Raw genomic sequence first — 22,234 nt, 5'->3', positions numbered from 1 at the left:
TTTACTATTTTACTATTTAACTCATTCATGCATTGCTTAAAAAAGAAATTGGTAACACACTTACTTATAAAGGAGGATGTCAGCAGTCTGCAGCAAGGGATAAGTGTACAGCCCCACAGGAACTTCTTGAAGTGAAGCTGACTTTTCCTTATACTGAGGAAAATGTGCCAACCGTGCAACAGTTGCATTGCAGCTGATAACCCACAAAAGCTCACAGTGCCTTGGAACCTGACAAATCAGAAATATCTCATTCTTCTTGACTGTAAACAACAATCGCTACTGTAGTTCAAAACATGGTATGATAGTGATAATAATCCAGAACATAAAAGATGAAAACACTTTAAAATTTGAATTTTTGTGATTATCAGAGTGTCAGTTAGCTTTAGTTCTTTCTTGAAGGTTTCACTTTGGATTAAGTTCACTGTAAGTGGAAATTACCACATATAACATTCAGTCTCTGGTATAGGCCAATATAGCCACACCTCCTTCAAACACTAAATTTTCTCTGTTGACTCTTTTTCACTAAAGACTCGAATCATGTTGACATACTGTGCCTGTTGTTATATACAGGGTGGGCGTAAGCTATGTGTCAAAAATTTAATGACAGGTAGCAGATATCATACAGAAATGTGTGTGTGTGTGTGTGTGTGAGAGGGTGAGAGGGGCAGAGGGGCAGAGGGGCAGAGGGGCAGAGGGGCAGAGGGGCAGAGGGGCAGAGGGGCAGAGGGGCAGAGGGGCAGAGGGGCAGAGGGGCAGAGGGGCAGAGGGGGAGAGGGGGAGAGGGGGAGAGGGGGAGAGGGGGAGAGGGGGAGAGGGGGAGAGGGGGAGAGGGGGAGAGGGGGAGAGGGGGAGAGGGGGAGAGGGGGAGAGGGGGAGAGGGGGAGAGGGGGAGAGGGGGAGAGGGGGAGAGGGGGAGAGGGGGAGAGGGGGAGAGGGGGAGAGGGGGAGAGGGGGAGAGGGGGAGAGGGGGAGAGGGGGAGAGGGGGAGAGGGGGAGAGGGGGAGAGGGGGAGAGGGGGAGAGGGGGAGAGGGGGAGAGGGGGAGAGGGGGAGAGGGGGAGAGGGGGAGATAATGCTGCCTTGAACCGGTAGTGTGCTTATGACTGCGGCACATAAAAGCACTTTGCTAGCTGGATTCATCATTTCCCACACAGATCTCTAGCAGCACGCATTGTTTCACCAATGCGGAGCTGGCCAACATGTATTTCATGTAAGGAACTACACGAGGAAATGAATTAGCTGCTCAAAGGATGCACCCAGATAGGAATCAGCCGGAATACTGAACATTTGAGCATCTTCATTGGGAGTTACGCACAAGTGGATCATTTTATGCTTCCAGGAGTGGAACTGGCATTGGAAGATACTGCAGAACTCCTGCAGTGGAAGGAAGAATACTACCAAACATAGTAAAGAATAATCCTCTGACAAGCTCAAGAGCTGTGGGACGGCATTGGGTGTGAGCCATCAAAGTGTTTGAGGACTTTATATGAAGACTGAATGCACCCATATTAAACTTCCTGGCAGATTAAAACTGTGTGCCGGACACCGAGACTAACTCAGGACCTTTGCCTTTCACGGGCGAGTGCTCTACCATCTGAGCTACCCAAGCACGACTCACGACCTGTCCTTAAAGCTTCAATTCTGCCAGTACCTCGTCTCCTACCATTCAAATTCATTCTGGATGCATCCATATCATTTACAGTGAGTGCAAGCAATAATCCATGATGATTAACTTCCATGTCTCAACTTTGCTCCTTGGTACCTACAGCAGACTGCAGTCGGTGAAACCTTCCCTGCAGTTATTTTATTTACTGATGAGGATTCCTTTACGCAGTCATGTATGTTAAACCTCCATAATTCTTACCTGTGGGCTCATGGTAACCCACATGGCACAATAACATGTGCCTAACAAGAGAGATTTTCCATTAATGTTTGGGAAGGCATTGTACAGAATAAGTTAGTAGACCATACATTCTATTGAGTTGTTTAACTGGCCACACATACATAATCTTCCTACAGGAGGTACTTAGTCAAAATGTCAGGAATTACCTGACAGTGTCTACGGTCAGCAGTGGACAGGACGGGGCAGTCCAGTTCCCTGGCCACCATGTTCTTCCAATTTAACCTGTATGGATTTTTTCTTGTGGGGTCATATAAGATGCCTGTTGTACGAGAGTCCCATCACATCTGAAGCAGATCTAGTTGCGCACATGTTTGTTGCTGCTGGACATGTGTTCAGCATGGCTGACATTTTTCTTTATGTAGGCCGATCTATGCACTGTCATTGTGAATTGTGTATCGCTGTTGGTGGCAGCTCCTTCGAGCACCTCTTGTAAATTATTAATAAATTTGTGATGTACAAGCTTTTGTTTTCACATGCCTTTTTAATTTCTTGTGATTCATATTGCTTTACAAGTTAGCACTGTGATGTGTCACTACCATACACACTTTCCTGTACGAAATCTGCTTATTTAGGTTCCATCTACATGGCTTTACATTTTTGACATATCTTTCAGGACCACAAAATATACTCAGATATGAAACCTACAAAGAATATGTTCAGTGAAGATATTTGGCACATGGTGTAGCTTCACTTCGAGTATTCTGTTAAATGTCTGCACAGAGTTGATTTGAAATTCCTTGTAGGACATTACATGTATTGTACTGGATGAAGCTGTTATCAAGCGCCGTATCACTAAATGTAAAACAGAGATAATATATGAAGAAAGCTACTAAAATGTTACTGTATTGTTGCAGAAATCTCAACAGCACTCACACATATTTTGTATTTTAGCTTAAGCAATATTTGTCCGAGTACCAGTTGCAGTAATGACAAAGATTTTCATCCATTTTTTTCAATCATGTCTGGCTGCTTCTTTTGCAGCTGCACTGTCAAAGCACAGCTTTTTTTTACATTTCATAGCTCTTGTGTGATCCAGCAAATTATCTCCACCTAAAAATGAAGCTGAGCAAAGGAGTACATTACAGACTTTTCTCAAATTGTTACCTTGCTCCCTCTACTAACACATAATATAGTTCTGTATCATTACAAGGACTCTAGAGACAACCTGTAGCCAGTAGAATGAACCTGTTCAAAGCACACAATATATCTCTTTCAGTATGGGGGAATGCCGTTTTCTCCACTCGCTGTCTGACTAAAAAATATAATTATCAGCCATCTGCTATACTGGATTGGCAACATATTTATACATCTAGAACCTGTCAATGATATGTACATAGCCAGTTGGCTCTACTGAACAAGTACTGGAGTGGCTTTCTCACAGACTACAGTTCTGTCCGCCTAGGAGATGTTCAATACCCAGTAGCAGGGCATGCCATCCAGCATAATTCTAGGGACCTGGGAACCTACTACAACGTACGTGCCATTTGGCTTCTCCCACCCAACACCAGTACCTCGAAACTGCGGAGAGGGGAACTTGCGCTCCAACACATCCTTTCATCCCGCCATCCCCCTGGACTGAAACTTTGTTAACCAACCTCACTCCCATTTACTCTTCAGTCCTCCTTTTTCCCTCTCCTCTTTAGCCATTCACGCATCTTTTCATCCTACATAGTTGTGTTTATCTTTATACTATACACCTCTTTACTTCTGTATGCATCCTCTTTGGTTTGAAGCTGGCACAGTACTTACAGTAGCATATCTTTGGCTTCCCTCTGACAACCATGCCTCCATCCTTGCTACCCTCCCTGTTTACCTTTCCCTGTTGCTTCATAACCTGGGTTGTGAGTAACTGAATCCACTTTCCCTTCTTCCCTTTTTTCCCATCTCTCCTTCCTGATGAAGGAACAAAGTTCCGAAAGCTAGGAATGTAAATTTTCTGTTCTGTTTTGTGTAACTATCGGCTGTACTGAGCTGAGGTAAGTACTGGCCAGCCCCTTTATTTCTTTGTTAGTATTTGTTTCACAATAAATAAAAGGCAAGTGTAAAAAAATTGTGTGGACAAAGTTCCGGAATTTTTCGAACAGACCTCATACACATCACGTTTTAACAATGCATGTTACCAAGGCAACACAATTTAAGGTAATTTCATTGAGCTTCCAATTGTTTCATTAGAAAAAATTCCATAACTAAGACAGGTACTTCCAGCTAATTGAATTTTGCAATATTTTCCTCTCACAGCTGTATTACCAGTCATAACATCACTAGTGCCTAGTATGTAACGATTAATGTACAATAGGCATTATAAAGGTTCTTGAGCCAACACTTAGGTGGCTTACATAAATACTCATTCAAACTTACAGCACTTTTGACAGTGTGGTCTCAAGTTTCAGTCACACATTTAGTTGCTTACTTTTGTGTTTATATAAACTATAAAGTGTTATTTTTATGAGAAAGGGATATAAACTGAATTACAAACTGTGACAGAGTACCTTGTTTCAAAACGTTTGTCCTCAATGAGTACAAAAACTGATTGAACCAAAATTAGATTAAGGAGAGCAATGCATGAAGCATTTAATGAGTTCAAAAGTGAATTATCCAGTGATCTGATAGAAAACATTTCTGCTTTACATTAAATCAGTGAAAGGCATCTCTCCAGATGCCAAGTGACCATAATCACATGAAATAGAGGATGAAAGAGAGAAGGTCAAAATATTAGCTCATTCTTCCAAAATAATTTATCTGAGAAATATTGTACTGTAGTTCCTCCTTTCAATAGCCTCACAAATGTCAATATCACATACTGAAATAAGTGACTGTGGGATGTGAAATCAACTAAAATCCATCAACTGAAGGAAGGCAGCTGGATCTGATGGATGCTTATATGATTCTACATAATAGTATACAAACGCACTTGCTCCCCTTCTAACAGCAGTCTACTTAGGTCCCTAGAGGAGGAAAGCATTCCTAGTGACTGGGAAAAATGCGCAGGCCGTTTCCATTTTCAAGAAGGGTTGTTAAACAAATGCGCTTAACTAGAGCCCTATATTGCTGATGTCAGTTAGCTGTAGAATTTCAGAACACATTTTAAGCTAGTATACTATGATATTTCTGGAAACAAAAATTTTGCTGTAAGAATTCAACACAGATTCTGCAAACAACAATCAAGTAAAACCCATCTCGCTTTGTCCATTCACGAGACCCACAAGGCAATAGATACTCGTGTCCACATTGAATCTGCGTTTTAAGTTCCAGGAGATGTTTGATACAGTTCCACACTACCTAATGAACAAAATAAGAATTATGAAATGTCAGTACAACTGTATGATTGGGCTGGAAATATTCCAGCAAACAGAACATAGCATGTTGTAATCAATGGAGAGGAATCTTCAGATGTAAAAATAATTTCTTTCAGGTGTACACCAGGCAAATGTCATAGCACCATTACTTTTCACAACATTTATAAACAGCACAGTGGATAATGTCAGAGGTCCCATGAGACTTTTCGTGGATTATATCATCATATACAGAGAAGTTGCAATGTTAGAAAATTGTAGCAAAAGACAAGAAGAACTACAGAGTATCAATTCTTGGTGCAGGAATTGGCAATTGCCTCCAATATAAACAAATCTAATGTATAAATAGGCAGAAAGATCCATTAATTTACAATTAAATAAATGCATAATAATCATGAGTAGTAGTCACATCCATGAAATATTTGGGAATGTGATAGACTGGAAGCTAACGAAGAGGTACAGAATTAAATTGGGGAGAAAAAGCTTTATGACAGAGTTTGAGTGAATGAAGGATCAACTCTTAGGAAGCATCTTAAGGTACCAAGGATTAGGCAGTGTGGTAGTGGAGGGAAATGGGATTTTTTTTTTTTGGGGGGGGGGGGGGGGTTAAAATTGTATAGGGGACCAAGGTTTGACTACAGTAAGCAGGTTCAAATTAATGTAGATTGCAACTGTTAATGCAGAAATCAAGAGGCTTGCACAGGATAGAGTAGCACAGAGTACATCAAAGCAGTCTTGAGAACAAAAATGAAAGCATCATCATTTAATTGTGTGGCTATATGAAATCTTCCTGTATCACTAATTAGCAAATCAATACTGCAGTTTCACAATGGTAGCATCACAGATATACTTAAATATTCTGTTATTAAGTCTCTTCATAAAAACAGATATAAAAAGTAGCAAAAAGCTCTCAATCCAAATCATTACTACTAGAATTTACAAAAACCAGACTAAGGTCATGTAAAATACAATTTATAAACACTCAGTGAGAAACAGTTTCAATTTCCAAAAGGAGTGTCAATCAGACTAACTCTTTATCAGACAAGATATATACACAAGTGATAAAAAATAACCATAAGTTTGAATATTTTTTGATCTGGCCATGGGTTTTGACTATATAAACCATGATAATCACATGACAGCACAACAGAACTATAAGTAATTGATTAAAGTTTTCAACTTACCTGTAGTAAAAAGTCACGTAAACATACATTAAGAAATTATGAAATTCTTCACATCATAGAAAATTCTACATCAACATACACTCTGCAAGACACCTTACAGTGTAGCAGAGGATACTTTTGGTACCGCTATCGCTTCCACCTTCTCTGTTCCATTCCCAAACGGAGTGAGGGAAGAATAACTGTCAATGAACCTTCAATGAACTCTAATTTCTCTGATTTACTACTTTTGTTCATTTTGTGAGATATATGAGGGAGGAAATATGTTTCCCAACTCTTCTTGGAACCTACACTCTCATAATTCCAACAGTAAACCTCTCTGTGATATACACCTCTTTCATAGCATCTGCTTCTCATGTTCCCTACACAATCTCACGACAAACTTGGATTTTATCTATCTCTTTTATTAATCCAACCTGTAGTTGTAAAAGACCTATTTGTGGCATCACGTGACTGTGTTACATCACAAAAGCATAATTCTTGATGGAAATGGCATGGTACTATTAAAATCAAAACTTTTTTATAAACATCAGCGTGGTAAGATTTAATTATAATTTTCCTTGAAACTACATTGGGCCATAATTCATCAACTTTGTAATCAAGTCTTTCAAAACTGCAGTAAGCGCATCAAGCAAAACTATAAGCAGAATCTTCTTTGGTACATGCAAAGAACAATAAAGTCTATACCTTACCATGGATTGCTGGAAAAGAATACTCCTTTTTGGGTCTATTCCACAAGCCAGTAGGGTGGCTGTTAACTCCATTATATTACTATGCAGTTTCTTGGGGTCCTGTTAAAAAAATTAAATTAAATTAAAAAAATCATCACCTTAATTTGGCAAATAAAGATAATTGTATTAAACAAGTACCGGTATGTGATTTAAGTGCCTCCACTAAAGTTACAGGTTTGGTGTAACATAAAAATTCATAGTTTTACAGCCAGTAACATCAAAGCATGATATCTCAAATAATAAATATTAGTGAAAATATGAAGCCACTTGTAAACGTACAAAACTAATGGAAATTTTGGGATGGAAAAATGAAATTAGAGGCAGGCAAACATTCACCTACAGCACACCAATGCTTGGCACACAAACACATAACAGAAAACAATCTACTGAGTGAGTACACACATTCACATGCACAACCACATGATACCAACACACACCCCACAGCAGCAGCAAGTGTATGTGTATGAGGGTGTTTGTGGGTATGAATACATGCACTTTTATTGGAGACAGGGCAAGACTTTGTAAGCTAATGTGAATACTGTCTTCTGTTACATGTTTCTGTGCACTACGCATTGGTGCATTGCAGGTGAGTGGTTGCCTTTCCCTTACTTTATGCAAACTACTTGGAGAGCTCTCGAAAATCATTGCCATGATAACAGCATCTAGTGAATGAACACTCAATAATTGGAGAACAAGAGTTAGAATATTAAACCCTTACAGTAATGGAACTGTTCACTAAATAAATGTGGAGAAGTAGCTACATTTTTTTCAGTAAGGAACCAGACTGATTATGTTTACAAAGGTGGTCTAAAAGGCTCTAGACCTGACAGTGAAAATTACAATTTTTTCCATAATATTTTAGTTTTTTTAATATTACCTCCTCTAACAGTAATAGGCAATTCTTCATTAAGCAGTGCTCCAGTGACATTATTCCATCTATAGGGTGTCCAGTGAAAGAGCCCCAATTTGAAAATTAAATACCTCGAAAACCGATCAACAGAGTGCAACAAATCGTATAGTTGTTGTGAAAGCTGTAAGAAGTTATACTGAAGTTTCAAAATAGTTCAAAAAGCTCCCAACAGATGGCACTGTAATCACAATACATAGTGCCTATAAATAGTGGGCTGCAGCACAAACAAGGACAACAACTATACAAAGAAAGATGAGAATATACCTTACACAACTCAAAAGCTGGATGACAAAGTGGCACAACTGACCAGTTCAATAAAACACAGTCCTGTTCAGATGCAGACACCTTACCAAGAAATGACATCAGAAAAACAATGACATACACCTTACACTGTGGAATGTCCAACTTAGAGTAAACAATACACTAGACACTTAGTGGCGTTTCTAGATAAACATCTCAACTGGGAGAACCACCTGACCTATCTACTCAACAAAAGCAGATTGAGACAAAACCTGACAAGACAAATCCAAGGCCATCTTCAAGGATGTAATGATCAAACTGCAATACACACATATAAAATATATATGATGATGATGATGATGATGATGATTTGAGGTGAGGGCCGCTCAACATAATGGCTATCAGCACACTAAAGAAATTCAGCATGCCAGTCTAAGGGGTGGGGACAAAGGCTGTCCCCACATGCAGAGCAGTTTATAATGTATTAAAAGTCTACCTCCCCCACAAATTTAGGGATGAAGCCTGACAGTTCACAAAATTCTAGCACTCTTCTAACACTGAAACCAGCATTGAAGATGGTAGGCAGATCTCCATAGAAGCTGAGGGCTGCCTAATATCAGTATATAGGACACATGTTGCCAAAATATGCTGAACTGAAAGTGACACACCACAAACCTCGCCCAGTTTCCACAATGGAATTAATATTGTCTCCTTCCAAGTCGTGGGGTACTGTCCATCAAAGCAGATCTGATTGAAACAATAGAGGAGCTGTACTTTCACTTCAGTTAACAGATGATGAAGCACGGGATAATGGATCTCATCAGGTCCTGGAGCAGTGTCTCTGGTTGCAGACAAAGTTGACTCCAGTTCCCACGTGGAGACAGGAAGGTTGTAGACTTTCTCATTATGCGAGAAGAAATGGGGCTCCTCATCTTCACAGTCCTATGGAACACGTGAAAAGCAGGAGCTTGTCTGGATGACATAGTGACAGTAAAAAAAAAATGGCCAGTTAAAACCTGAGCCATGTCCTCTGGTATGCCCACCAAGACCCCATTACTTGATTTACGTGGGCTGCCCTTGCCTGAAATCTGCCATACTGAGTCCCAAATTTGCACAATGGAAGTGGATTGATTAATGGAAGTTGTGAATTTCTTCTAGGAAGCCATCTTCCATTCTTTTATCACTTGCCTCGCATATGCTCTTTCAGATTTGAAGGCATCAAGGTTTTCTGTAGTTGGACGGTGTTTAAGTTCCGCAGAGCTGTTCGTCTGGCCCTGATTGCCAATTGACAGTTGTCATTCCACCAAGGTACAGGACCTCGTCTGAGGTGGTTACTAAACCAGGGAATGGACTCTGTAGCAGCCTGTTGGATCTTGGAAGTGATATGAGCCAATGTCTGCTGTGCATAAATAAAATAGCCTGTCGGCAGTACTGCAACCAATTTGCCCTTTGTATCATCCATCTTTGCAATCTGTTGTCAGCCACTGTCCAAGTCAGCAGACTGGTCCATGCTGGGAAGTGGTCACTAGAATGTAAATTTGTAGCCACTTCCCACTGAACTGAGTCTGCAATAGCTGGGGAACAAAAACAAAGGTCAATGGCCAAAAAAGACCCTAAGGACGTGGAAAAGTGTGTCATCCAACCCGAGAACAGAAGGCAGATATCCTCAGAATGGACAAGTCGCTCAATCATCTGACCCCTGGAGCAACTGGTAGTTGAGCCTCATAGCACACCGAGTGCACTGAAATCCTCCACAAGGAGAAATGGGCGTGGGAGTGCCCAGAACAGGTCTGTCAGTGCATCTACATCCAAAGAATCATTAGTTGGAAGATGCAAAGAACACACTGTGACGTTAAAAGTGCTAGAACTTTCATGGCAATTGCTTGTTAAGGTCATGGTAAGAGGGACGGGAGAGGAGTGGCATCTGACATCAATTGAAACAGCCACTTCACTTTTAGCCCTGTCTCTATTAATATTGTCCTTGCTGTAGAGGTGGTAACCCTGTAATGAAGGTGTGTCAGTGACTTTAAAATGAGTATCTTGTAAGCAGATGCAGAATGGTTCCTCCTGGGCCAGGAGCTGTAATTCTTCCAAATGTGAGTGGTATCCATTTAAATTCCACTGCAACACAGAAATCCCTGTGGGGGGCCACTGGTTCACAATGGTTGGTCTTTTCTTTCTCCCTTGATTAGAGATTAGATTAGATTAATACTTGTTCCATAGATCATGAATACGACACTTCGTAATGATGTGGAATGTGTCAGGTTAATAAAAGATGTCTGTACAAGATATTACATTACACAGAATATTGAATGACACTAATGTTTAAATTTTTTTTCCCTTAATTTATGTCTAAAAATTCAGCCAATGAGTAGAAGGAGTTGTCATCTAGAAATTCTTTTAATATATTTTTAAATGTTAGTTGGCTATCTGTCAGGCTTTTGATGCTGTTTGGTAGGTGACCAAAGACTTTTGTGGCAGCAAAATTTACCCCTTTCTGTGCCAAAGTCAGATTTAACCCTGCATAGTGAAGATCATCCTTTCTCCTGGCGTTATAGCTATGCACACTGCTATTAGTTTTGAACTGCGTTGGATTATTAACAACAAATTTCATAAGTGAGGTTACTGTGAGGATCCCTAGATCCTTAAATAGATGTCTGCAGGATGACCATGAGTGGGCCCCAGTAATTATTCTGATTACACGTTTTTGAGCAATGAATACTTTTCTACTCAACGATGAATTACCCCAGAATCTGATGCAATATGAAAGCAGTGAATGAAAGTAGGCATAATAAGTTATTTTACTGAGATTCTTATCACAAAAATTTGCAATAACCCTAATAGTATACATAGTTGAACTCAGACGTTTCAGCAGACCGTCAATGTGTTGCTTCCAGTTTAACCTCTCATCAATGAACACACCTAAAAATTTTGAAAATTCTACCTTAGCTACAGACTTCTATATTTATTACTGGAGTTGTGCCATTTACTGTACAGAACTGTATATACTGTGTTTTATCAAAATTTAAAGAGAGTCCATTTGCTGAGAACCACTTAATAATTTTGTGATAAACATCATTTACAATTACATCACTTAGTTCTTGGTTTTTGGATGTTATTACTATACTTTTATCATGAGCAAAAAGAACTAACTTTGCATCTTCATCAATGCGGAATGGTAAGTATATCAAGAACAGTAAAGGACCTAAAACCGAATCCTGTGGGACCCCGTACTTGATAGCGCCGCCCCCCCCCCCCCCCACCCAGTTTACCCTTACCTTTCTTGTTGAGGTGTAGGCCATGTCTAGTATAGTCCCACCTACAGAGTGAATCAACAGGAACCACACCAATGTGTGACCCTGCACCAGATCGAAGTAGCCGTTCCAACCTTGGAGGTGGTGATGAACCGGGGAGGTCAAGGAGAATGTTATCCAGTTCCCGGCTCTCCATATCTTCTGACTGGAAGTCCATATCCTCATGAGCATGGTCCCAATCTGAGAGGGAGAGAGCTCACTGATTCAAAGGTTAACTACCACTTTTTTCAACTTGGAATTCCTTTCTGAAGGACAGTTTTCCTTGTTTATGAGACGAGTTTCTTGCTTGGTTTGAGCACGTGGCTTTGTAGACTTCTAATGGTGGGCAATGGTATGTGGCTTAGGTGGTAAGACCACCGCTGATGGCTTCCAAATGTTTTTTGTTTGAAGTTTAGCATTTTCCCTCCATACACCGACAAGTGCACATGCTCGTACTAAATTTGTGGTCTGAGTTTGTGTGGAGGCATCACGCTTAGTGATTGGCATCTTAAGGGCTGATGCAAAAGAAGGAGCATAGCTTTGAGAGCTTTTTTTAAGCTGCACCAAAGGATGTGTCTCTCTTGACTTTCAACTCCTGAATTTTCCTTTCTTCATTGAAACATCCCACATTCTGCTCGACACTGGGTGATCCCTGTAGCAGTGTACACATTTCAGAGGAAGTGTACAAGAACTTCCTGATTCTTGAGCTGAGCCTCCACAATTGCCACACATAGCCCTCCCATAATAGTGTGGCCAAATCTTTGTCATTTGAAGCATCGCATTGGGTTAGGAACACACAGGTGAACCTTAAGACAGATGTACCCTGAAAGAATATGTTCAGGTAATTCTTGAGTACTAAAGGTTACAATAAATGTTGCAGATTTGTCCAATTTACCATCGACTCATTTCATATAGTTCTGCACTTCTGTGATGCCCATATTTTTCCATTCTTCCTGAAACTCTACACGGTCCACTCCCATTATATCGGAGCAGGTAACCACGAACCAACTAAAGTTAAGGATAGTATGCAACTCAGCCTTGACTGGGTAGCCACTGAATGCCTTACATCCCAGAAGCTTTAGATACTTTGTTTACTTAGCAGTTTCAAACTAGAAGTATTCCATTTTGAAGTCGTTTGACACTTTTTAGGGACCCACCAATACCTTTGAATGTCTTGTAAATATAGAAAGGGGAGACTTTTTCAAAGGTTCCAGGTGTTCTCTTGATTACAATGAAAGTGCTATGGCACACTAATGCCCTGTTACTATGATTCTGAGACTTCTTTTTGGGAGGTGTATACGTTCCTCATGGTCCAGGCGGTGAAGCCAAGACCCCCCCATTCTCCAAAACTCACAACATTCCACCACTGCACCTCAGAGGCGTTACTGAAGTACGCCCGGAACTTATGGCAACAGAGGACCTGTGGCCCTTACCAGTCCCCAGTTCAGGAACCCAGGGTCACCAAGCCCATACCCAGCAACCAAATGCTGAGCCCCTGGGGGGAAAATATACATGATATTTGTACTAGAGTATGCAGTCACCCCTCTGGGAGGAATACAAGCAAACATTGCAGAAAAACAGCACAAAACCAAGAGAAGATTGCTGTGCAGAATAAAGCTACCAACCACTACACAACATCTACCAAATTATTGGAATTGAACACCTGAAAACGTGAATGGCCAAACTAAGAGCAAGATATGGCAATTACATCCTCCACAAAATATCTAACATGGAGGATCTACTGACAAAAAACCACAGAGCAAACAGGACACCAAGTACAAATACACAACATATTTCTACACAATAGCACAAAACATAGCAAAGTTATGCTCAGACCTTCATTCTGAATCCTGTAAACACAAATACAACTCCCCCACCCACACACATCAAAGAAAAAATGACAACCACTTACTTACACACACACACACACACACACACACACACACACACACACACACACACAGCCAGCCTTCACCAGCAGAACATAATAAAACATAACACACAAGACTGCCTAAGATATAACTTCTCAAAAGTACTGTGTACATGTCTCACACTTTCATTACAACGTATTGAACCCCAGTCACAAGAAACACACAACCCTCTCAAGGATTAGATCTTCAAGCACTGGAGTCGACATGTGATAAATCACACTACACTGGTGTCCAAAATTAAAGCAACAAGCCTCTGTTTGCCCATTCTGTGTCTAATTCACGAGACAATCATACAAACTGTCAACAGATGTCCATACAATCATGTTCGGCATGGTACATGGCACTCTCATATGGTACATGGCATTCTCACCAATGGACGACCATACCAACAATGATGATGGGCACCTCTCAAATGTGATAGTGCTTGCTGGAAAGTCCCACATTCACTATCACTGTGCACACAGTCACAGGTGGTGCAGTGTGGCACAGAGAAGAAGGCCATGGGAGGAATGGAAGCAGGACAGTCACAAACTGATGTCGCCCAATGGCTTAATGTGAATCGTTCTGTTGTTTACCAGATGTGGCAACAGTTTAGAGAGCTCGAAATTGTATCTTAAGACCAGGGCAGGGCTGATCATTTGTAACATCAGAAAGAGAAAACCATTATTTGGATGTAAGTGAATGACAATACCACTTCAGTATTGCATGGCAACTGGCAACTGACCTCAAAGCATCCATTGGATGTGTTGTAGTGAGGCAAACGGTGTACAGAAGGCTTTGGCAGAGTGATCTTTATTGTTGGAGACCTACTGCTTGTGTACCTCAAACAGTGAGTCAATATTCTTTTACACAAATGAGTCCTGATTTGGTCAGGACAATGACTCTCAATGGATTTGCATCTGAAGGGATTGTAGAACATGATTCCAGGACCCAACCATCGTGGAAAGACCGATATCGAGGATGATTCCAAATGGTGTGGGCAGGGATTATGTTAACTACTCAAACATATCTTCATGAAACTGTACAGTTAAATCGGCAAGGTTTAACTTCTGTTAGGTATCACGACGAGATCTTGGGACCTTGTGCAGTAGTTGCGAGGTGCTGTGGGCCCAGATTTTGTATTTATGGATGATAATGCTCAACCTCACAGAGCAAGTGTGGTTGATGTTTTCTTGAAAACAGAATATACTGCATGCATGGTACAGCCTGCTCGCTCTGCCAATCTGAATCCCACAGAGCATGTCGGATACACTAGTGACAAAGGCTGCATCTCGTCAGCATCCACCAACCACTCTCCAAGACTTGCAAGCAGTGCTGCAGAAGGAATGGGTGTTACTGCCTCAACATGAGATTGAGGACATCATTCACAACATGCCCCAACGTTTGTCAGGCCTGTATTATTGCCAGATGTGGTCCAGGGTGTATACACAGACAAGGAAAAAAATTCCCTGATTTACTTGTTACAAAATATATTTTCTCCCGTGCTAAGTGACAGCATACTTTCTCTCGCAACTGTACAAGTTATCAATGCTTTGAATGGCCATGGTTTTATACACTGGCATCGAATTTCTCAGCACTTTAGAAAATGAAACTCAGGGAAAAAAAAATAAAAATCACATTTTGGAAAGATCTTTGACGTACAACAACATGTACGCTGTATATTTCCATAGTACAAAAGTATACATCCGAATTCAACCAAACACCGCATGTTACTTTCTGAAGCATTAAAATCGAGACTACGATGCTCTTTTGTAAGCCAGTCATAGTTCATGTCACGTGATTTCGCCAGACGATTACAGCAGATATTCGGAGTACACAACACGTGCGTTACTCAGCCAATAGCATCACTGTTAAGTAGAGCGAACACACAAATAGAAAAAGTTAATGGTTTACATTAATATACATATTGTTGCTACAAGAAAAGCAAAGTTTTCACATATGATATTGGTCTCAAAGATTTGTGGGGATCTACAACCACTGGCTCATCCCCTAATAATATCGCTTTCCTAACACAGCGAGAACAACATACATAAGCCAGATAAGTTCTCTGTAGTATGTGCTCATGCTACACGCATTGTGTATACGCTGTGAGGGTAAAAGTATTCATAGTAACTGATGTGAGTGCGAGTGATTATTTATCGTCATAATTAACTCACTTGCTCACCACTACCTATAGATTAATAAGCTGCAAGACAAGTTAAGCTTGCACATATAATGTTGTTCTTTTTGCGTGCGTTACGCTTTAAGATACATCACACAAATGTGCCAGTAAAATGTTTAATAACGACAAATGTCTGATCTGGGCTCGAAATTCTTCGAAATGGCTTGTCCTCAAAGAGTTGATTTTTAAATGAGACTCAAACGCTCTGTGATTTAAGAAATTCGTCATACATTTCAAGTAATTTCTAGTTTATATGACGACATTGGGTTGCACCACTCACTCCATGGAATGAGTTGCAATCAAATGGTTTCGTATATGACTGTAGATACGGCGACACCAGTATACATTTCAGTTTCGTTGTTTTGTGGGTCCCTGAGTTGTGTCTGAAATGAAAGTTTTGGCAGCTGCACGTAGCACAAGTTGTGATGAAGTTAAAGCTTTTTGCGTGGAATCGCTGTATAAGAAAAAAATATGAAACATGTTATGATTCGTGACTGGATGAAGAAAAGACGTCAGCTCCGTTGTTCAGCACCCTTGTTGAAATAATGCATGAAGCACTTTCGCCAGAGCTGATATTACATATCACATTGCGTGCATTAAAATCTAGAACACTAGTCATGCTATAAGATGCAGTTTTAGTTGGTGATGACACTTTTTCATTCACACCAACAGTTATTAACATTAACAGTAATAATTATTAACATTAACAGCAATAATTATTCGAATCAGGCTGCTCTCCTGAAGATAGATCTGAACAGGAGCAATATTTCATAATTCTGATATATGTGAATAAGGAGCACTGCAGCGACGTTTTAAATAGATGAATAATGAATACAGAATGCAGCTTCTTGAATTTGTATAGTTTTCCCTCCAGTCAACAATATTGCTGGAGACTAGAAATCTAGTCTGTAGGAATCAGCATGGGTTTCGAAAAAGACGGTCGTGTGAAATCCAGCTCGCGCTATTCGTCCACAAGACTCAGAGGGCCATAGACACGGGTTCAAACGTAGATGCCGTGTTTCTCGAGTTCCGCAAGGCGTTCGATACAGTTCCCCACAGTCGTTTAATGAACAAAGTAAGAGCAAATGGACTATCAGACCAATTGTGTGATTGGGTTGAGGAGTTCCTAGATAACAGAACACAGCATGTCATTCTCAATGGAGAGAAGTCTTCCGAAGTAAGAGTGGCTTCAGGTGTGCAGCAGGGGAGTGTCGTAGGACCGTTGCTATTCACAATATACATAAATGACCTTGTGGATGACATCGGAAGTTCAATGAGGCTTTTTGCGGACGATGCTGTGGTGTATCGAGAGGTTGTAACAATAGGAAATTGTACTGAAATGCAGGAGGATCTGCAGCGAATTGACGCATGGTGCAGGGAATGGCAATTGAATCTCAATGTAGACAAGTGTAATGTGCTGCGAATACATAGAAAGATAGATCCCTTATCATTTAGCTACAATATAGCAGGTCAGCAACTAGAAGCAGTTAATTCCATAAATTATCTGAGAGTAAGCATTAGGAGTGATTTAAAATGGAATGATCATATAAAGTTAATCGTCGGTAAAGCAGATGCCAGACAGATTCATTGGAAGAATCCTAAGGAAATGCAATCCGAAAACAAAGGAAGCAGGTTACAGTACGCTTGTTCGATATCCAAAAAGCGAACATTATTCCCCGTTCCACACTTCATATTTCAGTTTGTCTACAATCTACGAACACGCACAATCCCAAAACCTCCTGCAACTAGTGTTGCCAAAGTTGCAACACCTTGAAAGTGTTTAGTTTCACCAATGAGTTGCGCAAATGCGCGGCACACATGCGCAGTGGCCAGTAGCGCAGTTGCCTGCAAACTAATATCGACGTGTAAACTAGTCTTTACACAACGACACTAGGTTACTGGCAACTGCGCTACTGGCCACTGCACAGGCGCCGCGCGTTTGCCCAACTTGTTGTCAGTTCATTACTGCACCTAGGTTTCAAAACAAAATAGAAAGATACAAATATTGCTAGTGTTCTGTTCTCTCTCTATTTGCTGCACATGTATGATCTCACCTATCACAACATGCGCAAACTAACTGAATTTGCAAAACATGAATGCGTTTTTTGGTGGGGGGCACACTTGCATTCTTCCTGTGTGTTAATTGACTTAGTCAGGGAGTTGTGGACTGACAATTTAATAAGAAGACAGTCCCCACACAATTTTCAGGGCCACCCTAAGTTTATAGTAATACTCGCCTGCTTTGACCCATAACATAACTGTGTTGTGTTATATCACAGCATGGTCGTGCAGCACATTTGAAATGGATCATGTTTCCTGAGGATATGTTGGAGTGTTGAGTGACACTCTTTAGTTTGCACTGTTTTCGTTTGTACATGGTTTGAGATTTACTGCACTGTACTGCTTCAGCACTGATTGTAAGATTAATACTGGCCATATCTGTGGCAGTTTGATTGCTTGATTTGGGGGAAGGGACCAAACAGAGGTCATCGGCCCCATCAGATCAAGGAAGGATGGGGAAGGAAGTCAGCTCTGCCACTTCAAAGGAACCATCCTGGCATTTGCAGAAGCAATTTAGGGAAATCACACAAAACCTAAATCAGGATGACCGGACATGGGCTTGACCCATCGTCCTACCAAATGCGAGTCCAGTGTGCTAACTACTGCACCACCTCACTTGGTGTGGCGCTTTGTTACTGATCTATTTGTATGTTGGCAGTTTTGGTCAATAGGTATGGTTTCAATTTCAGAATTATTAGTACAATGTGTTTTTTATCTAACTTCATGTCTCACTTTTTGTTAGTTACGGATATGGCAACAAAGTTCAAGAGTAGGTCACTGAATTCTGCAATGGGGGATGAAATGTTGATCATCACTAAATTCCTGCAATTGCTTGGTCTAATTGCTAACAGTACATGAAGAGTCATGTTTTGTAAGAGGATATGGGATTGACCAAAGTCATTCCATCTCAGACCAGTAAGTGAAGTAAGCATATCTGATATGTAAGGTATGAGTGTTTATGTGCAAATCTAAGTGTCTCTCGTATTTCAAAATTTGTGTGAATTCAATTTTTTTAAGAATTTTCGGATTGTGCTGTCAGTTGTATGTAATTATGCTGGGATGGTAGGTAGTTTGTTCTGCCTAATTTAATGTGGTTAGGCTTTTGATATAAGGTGCAAGGCTAAGTTCAGGTGTTGCAGTATCACATACTCCATTAGTTATGTGGGTCAAATGAAGTGTTTGATATGAGATTTGTAGAGTTGTTTGTGGTTTTATGGTATCATGGAGTTAATTTGTGCTGTATAGGTCAAGAGAAATTTACAGTACCAGGTCTTAGCACAATGTGTTTGTTCATGGTACCATGTACTGCCTTCTATATAGATCAAGTGAAATTACCAAGACCAGAGTTTTTCTTTATTATTGAGGACTGCGTTTGATTTTTGAGTACATATATGTTTATGAATGTCTTCATAATAAGTATTGACATGTTCTTAGTTTGACCTGCCCAAATTCACATTGTTGTTTTATTTTTTGTTCGAATTTGTAATGCATGACGTCATGTTTGAAACACTATAGAGCTCGAAATATAGGTTTCTTGCAGTTACTGATCAAAACTGAAGGGTGGTACCACAATGTTCAGTTATTCCGCTTCAAACTTACGCAAATCACAGCCAAAGTTGGAGGGGGGAGGGGGAGGTGACCAAAAAAAAAATCTGTAGGAGCAGTATGATGACTGACAATTAGTCACCCAGCCATCGTCCGCCCCCGGTAGCTGAGTGGTCAGCGCGACAGACTGTCAATCCAAAGGGCCCGGGTTCGATTCCCGGCTGGGTAGGAGATTTTCTCCGCTCAGGGACTGGGTGTTGTGTTTTGTCCTAATCATTATCATTTCATCCCCATCGACGCGCAAGTCGCCGAAGTGGCGTCAAATCGAAAGACTTGCACCAGGCGAACGGTCCACCCGACGGGAGGCCCTCGTCACACGACATTTCATTTACCCAGCCAACATGCCACACTACATTGCAAATATAGACACAAAAAAAAACAGCTTCAGTACTTACTTGAGGGATAGTCATCGCGTGGTGATCTACAATGCTAAATATAGTTTTCCAGCCCCCATCTTGAAGTTCAACCCATTTCTGAATAGCACCAAAATAATTCCCCAAGTGGATTGCACCAGTTGGTTGTATTCCAGAAAATACTCGCTGCTCTGGGCATTCTGGCTCCTAAAACAAACGTCACAGGAATCTTAATGGATAGCTGGAAATGACAGATCAGCACAACAGTTCAAGCGCTAGTGGCCCAGTGTCTCATACAATTCTCAAACGTAATACTGGTCATTTAACATCGCTGGTCCATCTCAACTGTTGGAGAGAAAATGCTGCTCCATATGTTACCGTTACCAAATTCTTCTGTTTCCACTGCTTTATCATTGTCTTCTTATCTGTAACATTTTTTTTCTAAATATCGAAACAATGTGTCACAAACCGGTTAATTTTTCACAGCATGTATTAATCGTGCACATGTGTTTGTGTTTACACGTCACCACAGATGGAAATTCTTGCGCTATGTACAACGTATTGCTGAAACAATACATTATATACTATAGCATGCTACAAAAAATACGGTAATAAATACCCTTACGCGCCTTTTTGGAAGCAAATAACCTGCACTGCGTAAAGTAAAACTGCCCCTTGTCAACTGTGACAGTGTACGAACGAAAACATATCAATTTAAACACAAAATTTCTCGTCAGAATCATTATCTAAATAACATTGCCTTTACTTTGTGTCCCGTCTTTTGCTACACAGCTACTTCCACTTCAACACACACAACCCGCCGCCACTTGCGGAAAGCACGGATACTCTCGAAATAATTACACAGTCGATTAATCGATAGAACATTCATAAGAGTGGCTGATCACAAGAGATATCACCTGCAGTCGATCGTTTGCTTCGACCCCGACTCGCACGAGTCATTCCCATACACCCGCAACGATCTGTCAGCGCAGATATTTGCACATATGTCTATGCATGCAATAAATCACTGTAAAGGCGCGTCCACACGCAACGATCTCTTTGCGCAGATCTCTGTGCAAATATGAATAAGTGGCGCATCGTGTCACGCTAGTTCTCTCTTTTAATAGGAGTGTATATTGTCTGTATTTATCGTAAATTAACACTACTGTTGAACTTTCTTAGCAACCATAACTTGAAAAACGCATCAGAGAAGTAGTAAAACTTGCACCAAATTTTTAGTTGTCCTCCTGGATACCTCGATTTTGACTATAAATTACCTAAATTCCAACAGAACACTGACAATATTTGTAACATATCAAACTCATGAATTAAAAGAGCATCAGAAAGTTTAGTATAAAGTTACTTGATTAACATTCTGTGAAACATTGCACTAGTCATAACGTGTTTACTGTTCTGTAAACTACTGTACCACGCGTAATGCAGCCTCACTGTGTTTGCAGTTCTCAGGCAGCGGATGAGTTGGTTACAATTCGTAAGTAGCTGGAAATTGCCCTGACTGCTGTCAATTGGTTGGCAACTACTGTGAAGAGTATTTTGGGATGGCTACCAAGAGTCGTGCAGCAGATGTACAAAGAACCGTTAAGTATTGTCCTCTTGTAAGGATACCGTCTCTTGTGCAGAAAATAACGGCCCGATCATTACCCATCCATCTCACTGTAAGTGACGTGTAACTGGTGGATCTAGGCGTCCTCTACAGAGTAGACAGCTACCAGGGAGGACTCAGAGTGTTATACTGATCCCTCTAACATACAAGTTCGTAGTGCTGTCTTTCACTGAAACTGAAACTGAGCCAGTGGGACTCTCTTCACCTGTTTTGAGAAAGCCTGCTTTGTCATATGTCAAGAGAGGGCAACCACAAAAGGGTGGTGCTTTATTAATCATCGGTAGTTCCATGTATGGCGAATAATGGTCCTCCTTAGGAGAAAAGAGGCAAGGGATGAGACAAAACACCAACTGCACTCAGTGTGTGTGCCTGGAGTCCTCATTCACCATGTTGAAGAGGCTATTCAGGCAGCCATTAACGCAACATGGTACAGCCAACTACAGATTGTGGCACATGTTGGAATGTCTGGGTTCCAAGCCTATACTTGAATCATTGCAGCAACTAGCAGAGAGGGTTACATTACCAGTCTTACTCACAGAGCTTTAACGAAGCTCATAACCTGCAGCATTATTTCACGAACATACAGTGGCTCCCTGATTTTCAGTCAAGTGGAATGCTTGAATCAGAAACTCTGATGATTCTGTGATAAGATAGGCTGTGACTTCTCATACTTGCACCATAGAGTTGAGAATTGTAGGGTTCGCCAAAATAGATAAGGTGTGTACTACACATCAGAGGCAACTAGCCAAGTATCTGACTGTGGAGTGCACACAAGGGTTTTTCAGGTTAGGTGACTCTCTGTCCAATCCTGATGATGGTAGCTGTGGGAAACCTAGATGGATCAGAGTAGGATCCTAATTGATGAAGCATTCACGACGAAGTGCCAATGTTTCAAGTTCTCCTAGTAGGCACTGATGCTCACTTAAAATTAGCCAGAGAAAGCTGGCTA

At 40.8% G+C, this 22,234-nt stretch overlaps 1 protein-coding gene across 2 annotated transcripts in view; it reads right to left on the bottom strand.

Moving 5' to 3' along the window:
* The window catches only part of LOC126285415 (tryptophan--tRNA ligase, mitochondrial), a 52,847-nt gene extending 32,322 nt beyond the window's left edge, over positions 1–20,525 (bottom strand). Inside the window, exons 1-5 of one of the 2 annotated variants that reach the window (XM_049984776.1) lie at positions 20,281–20,501; positions 20,040–20,086; positions 19,704–19,868; positions 7,069–7,167; positions 65–228 (exon numbers count right to left, since the gene is read on the bottom strand). In XM_049984776.1, the coding sequence (XP_049840733.1) occupies positions 65–228; positions 7,069–7,167; positions 19,704–19,868; positions 20,040–20,086; positions 20,281–20,404 (599 nt within the window). In that variant the 5' untranslated portion in view covers positions 20,405–20,501. Of the gene's footprint in view, positions 1–64; positions 229–7,068; positions 7,168–19,703; positions 19,869–20,039; positions 20,087–20,280 lie in introns of both variants that reach the window. The other variant, XM_049984777.1, reaches the window with a different exon arrangement.
* Between the last annotated feature and the right edge of the window lie 1,709 nt (positions 20,526–22,234).

The sequence above is a fragment of the Schistocerca gregaria genome, chromosome 8 (assembly GCF_023897955.1).
Source record: "Schistocerca gregaria isolate iqSchGreg1 chromosome 8, iqSchGreg1.2, whole genome shotgun sequence".
Classification (NCBI taxonomy): Eukaryota; Metazoa; Arthropoda; class Insecta; order Orthoptera; family Acrididae; genus Schistocerca; species Schistocerca gregaria.
The sequence above is the reverse complement of the archived record's forward strand: the minus strand, read 5'-3'. Positions and strand labels throughout refer to the sequence as shown.